Source organism: Phoenix dactylifera, chromosome 7 (assembly GCF_009389715.1).
Source record: "Phoenix dactylifera cultivar Barhee BC4 chromosome 7, palm_55x_up_171113_PBpolish2nd_filt_p, whole genome shotgun sequence".
NCBI classification, from domain to species: domain Eukaryota; kingdom Viridiplantae; phylum Streptophyta; class Magnoliopsida; order Arecales; family Arecaceae; genus Phoenix; species Phoenix dactylifera.
The window spans coordinates 16,218,923-16,222,740 of record NC_052398.1 but is presented as its reverse complement, the minus strand read 5'-3'; the positions used below and the strand labels follow the sequence as shown (position 1 = coordinate 16,222,740).

Here is a 3,818-nt window from a genome sequence, read left to right as displayed (position 1 = left end):
TCAATATCCCCTTTTGACACTCCCCTCCCTCCCTCCCTCTGATTAATGGGTCTACAGTGGTGAGTAAGCAAGCGTGAGAGCCACTAATATGCTGCCAAGTGTAGGCTTATTATGGTGCCACCTGGCAATTGAGTTCCTTGCAAGTGATGCAACTGTGAGCAATAATAGGGTCACAGGGGTTGGGAAGGGAGAGAAAGGAATCCAATCTATAGAATGTGGGAAAAGGATTGTACATGGTCTTATGAACAGTCAGAGGACCAAGGATGAAAAGAAACCACCACCTTAAAAGAGGGAAAATTTGGACATGAAAACCACCAGACAGTTAAAACACCTCAAATAGACAGTAAATTTCTGCAAATCAATAGCTTGGATTTTTTATTTTAAGTTTTACTCTTAACCAAGTCTATTCAACAACTGTAATATAAATATTTATTGCTATAATGATGATGATGATAAGTTTTTTTTTTTGGTAAGATGTTTATGTTTTTTTTTATCTCTCTCTCTCCTTCCCAGCCCTTCTCGACTCCAGTCATTCACTCCCAAAACCAGTAAAAAGATTCATGGATTTCTAGGCCTTTTTACCATTCCTTCAAAGCTCCAACGTTCTCTTCTCCTCCATTTGTATTTGAGAACCCAAAACCCCAAAATTCTCACCTTTTTCCTCCCCTTCTCTCATGGATCCCAATACCTGGTAAAGGCTGGAAAAAGACAGTATACTGTCAAAAATCCTTGAAAACAGGCAGTAAATTTAAAAAGTTGGTATCTTGGGCCTCGTATATTATCTCTCTCTCTCTCTCTCTCTCTCTCTCTCTCTCTCTGCCCTTTCAACTCCAATCCCCTCCCCTTGCCCAAACCCAGTGAAGAGAAGGGAAGACCAATGATAGCCTAGCCCTTTGTGTCAACTCCCATCTTCGTCCGCCACCCATCGAGCGACCTCCTCAAAATCCCATCTTCCCTTGTTTTCTTGACTAAAAATCCCACCTTTCCTTCTGCCATGGATCCCAAGGGCTCCTCCAAGCTGCCCCAAGAGGTGCCCAAGTTCCATCAGGCCCTGGGCCTCCCCCAGTCTGACAAGAGGGAGTCCACCACCACCACAGCCTCCACAGGCTCGGAGGCCAGAGACCTCGGCAGAGCTCCCGAGAGAGAACTCCAGATAGTGACCGCCGCCGAGAAGGAGGAGCAAAGGCGGCAGCTTGCCCCCAAGCGCAGCTCCAACAAGGACCGCCACACCAAGGTCGACGGCCGCGGCCGCAGGATCCGGATGCCCGCCCTCTGCGCCGCCCGCATCTTCCAGCTCACCCGCGAGCTCGGCCACAAGTCCGACGGCGAGACCATCCAGTGGCTCCTCCAGCAGGCCGAGCCCGCCATCATCGCGGCCACCGGAACCGGCACCATCCCCGCCTCCGCCCTCGCCGCCGCCGCCGCCGCCCCCATGTCCCACCCCACCGCCGCCTCCCCCACCGGCCTCCACCAGAAGCTCGACGACCTCGGCCAGGGCGCCGCCGCCAGCCCCCGGCCTAATTGGGCCATGCTCGGGCCCAACATCGCCCGCTCCCACCCGGGCCTCTGGCCGCCGCCCGTCGGTGGGTTCAATTCCGGCTTCGCCCCCTCCACCTCGAATCTTGGTAGCGGCGGGGACGCATCGGCCGGGAGCTTCATGCAGAGGATGGGCCTGCACGGGCTGGAGCTGCCTGGAGGGAACCTTGGAGCGATGAGCTTCGCGTCGATGCTTGGCGGGCACGGGCAGCAGCTGCCGGGGCTGGAGCTTGGGCTGTCGCAGGACGGGCACATTGGGGTGCTCAGCCAGCAGGCCTTGAGTCAGTTCTATCAGCAGATGGGGCAGGGGAGGGGAGTGAGTGGGGCTGCAAGCGGTCAATTGCAGCAGAACCACCACCAGCAGCAGCAGGCTCGGTCGGCGGAGAATGATTCGCCAGGGTCAGGGCAGTAGATGGATACATGGGTTGTTGAAGAGTTCTAGAGGAGAATTTGGACAATTAAGAGAGAGAAATTGACAAGCTTTAGCGGAAGAGAGTAGCAAAATTTGATCTTGTTTTCTTTTTTCGGTTGGTTGATTGGTTTTCTTCTGTGTGTGACTTCGACAGCAATTCAGAGAAAGTGAGATGAGAGGATCCAGTCATTGATGGCATTGTGTATTGAGTTATTGGGTCTGCCTGCTTCTTCTTTCTCCGCACGATTTCACCCGAGTCTCCAAATTCGGGTACTTTTCCTTCTTTTAGAATATTTGAGTTGGTTCTCTTTTGCCGCTCTTGGGTTGTAATATTTCGGTTTTGGGTTTGGAACATGCAGGTGTATATTAACAGAGCTGAATAGATCGGATGGAACTGAATATCTTGTTTATCTCGAGGTGTGTAGATAAGAGTTCTAGCCATTTTCAGTAATTTTTGCTGTTAGGTATTGATGGAGTTGTGATTGGCTTGTTTTGTGACAAATAAATATTGGCATTTCATATATTCATTTGTGAGATTCTCTGCTTGATATGAAGAGAGTACTTCTTTTCTTTGGAGATGCCCTGCTATTTAGCAACACTAGCAAAGCCCGGTCTATTTGCCTATGAATGACTTTAGCTCTGCTATGTTAGTTACTATCTTGGTGTACATAGAATTGATCTTTTGATTTCTGAGTATGCTTAGTGGGTTGAGAGAATCTTTCAGCAGATTCGTCTCTGGCATGACTGTGATCTATATAGCGAAAACCTTAGGCACTTTCTTTTGTTAACGTCTAGTGGTTATGCTATCTTCACCATCTTCATCATGGACACCTGCAGAAACTTGAAGGGGCTGGAAATTTACCAAATCCTGAAACCTGAAATGCTTTTGGTTCTATAATATGATTCTTTTCATAGCCCATTGTTATGATTCTGTTTGTAGTCCTATTCTATGTTATTCAGTTTTCCCCTATATAAATAAACATCAATTTGCTTGTGAATTAGAAATGCTGGAAATTTCATGATGTTACCAACTGTCGTATGATGAATAGTTAAGTCCTTTCAACATGAGCTTGGATACCCCTTAGTTGGATTTTTTGCTTTGGTGGTTCATGTTCTCTTTTACTTAATCTTTTGCTTAGGTAACTGATTAGTTTTGGTCATGCTTCGGCTAGAACTCGCTAAAACCAATCATGACTGATACTTTAGAAATTATATTGCCTTTTGCTGTCATTCGGGGCTTATTTCCTTGTTTCTTTAAGTATATTTGTTTAATTAGTGTCGATTCTGTGTAACATTGTTTCTTTATTTATTTTTCTGGTTATAAGATGGGGTCTGACTCTCATGGTAGCATTTCTCATCTACATGAATTATTTTTGCTGGTAATTTTTGAAATAATCCAAGTTTTATCAGTTATATTCATAAATATTTTTAAGTAAGAAAATAGTTATATTCTCCCGATTCTCAAAAATATATAAATAGATAGAGATAAAAAGCTGAAATAAATTGTACTTACCAATTAATAAAAATATCAGATAATAAATTGGAAGAGAGAAGAAAATCATGATTTTCCACATATAATTAGTTTCCTTGGGAATTCTAAGTATGGAATTGGAATGTTTCAGTTCTATTCAAAATTTAGACAATCAATTGCCCAGAAATGCTACTACCGACCTGTGGTTATAAACCTGGCCTTCAAGAATCATTCTCTTAAGATTGAGTATAGATTTGTTGTAATTTTTGGGAACATTGGAAGCAATGAGGAGTTAACTTCCAAGGGACTCAAGTGAATTAATGTTTTTCATGTTCAAGAGTTTTTTAGGGTTGAGAGACCTTGTCAAGAGAAAGAAGAGAAATGAGTCCAGACAGAGTT

General features: G+C 45.1%; 1 protein-coding gene across 1 annotated transcript; it reads left to right on the top strand.

Annotated features, from left to right (window-relative positions):
• The first annotated feature begins 783 nt into the window (after positions 1-783).
• On the top strand, positions 784-2,524 carry LOC103707844 (transcription factor TCP20-like). The gene is made up of 2 exons (XM_008792520.3): positions 784-2,218; positions 2,308-2,524. Exon 1 carries the CDS (start codon positions 995-997, stop codon positions 1,946-1,948), a length of 954 nt encoding a protein of 317 aa, XP_008790742.2. The 5' UTR covers positions 784-994; the 3' UTR covers positions 1,949-2,218; positions 2,308-2,524.
• Positions 2,525-3,818: the final 1,294 nt, after the last annotated feature.

Excerpts from the sequence above, each read along its gene's own strand:
- LOC103707844 (XM_008792520.3), top strand. The coding sequence starts at position 995 with ATGGATCCCAAGGGCTCCTCCAAGCTGCCCCAAGAGGTGCCCAAGTTC.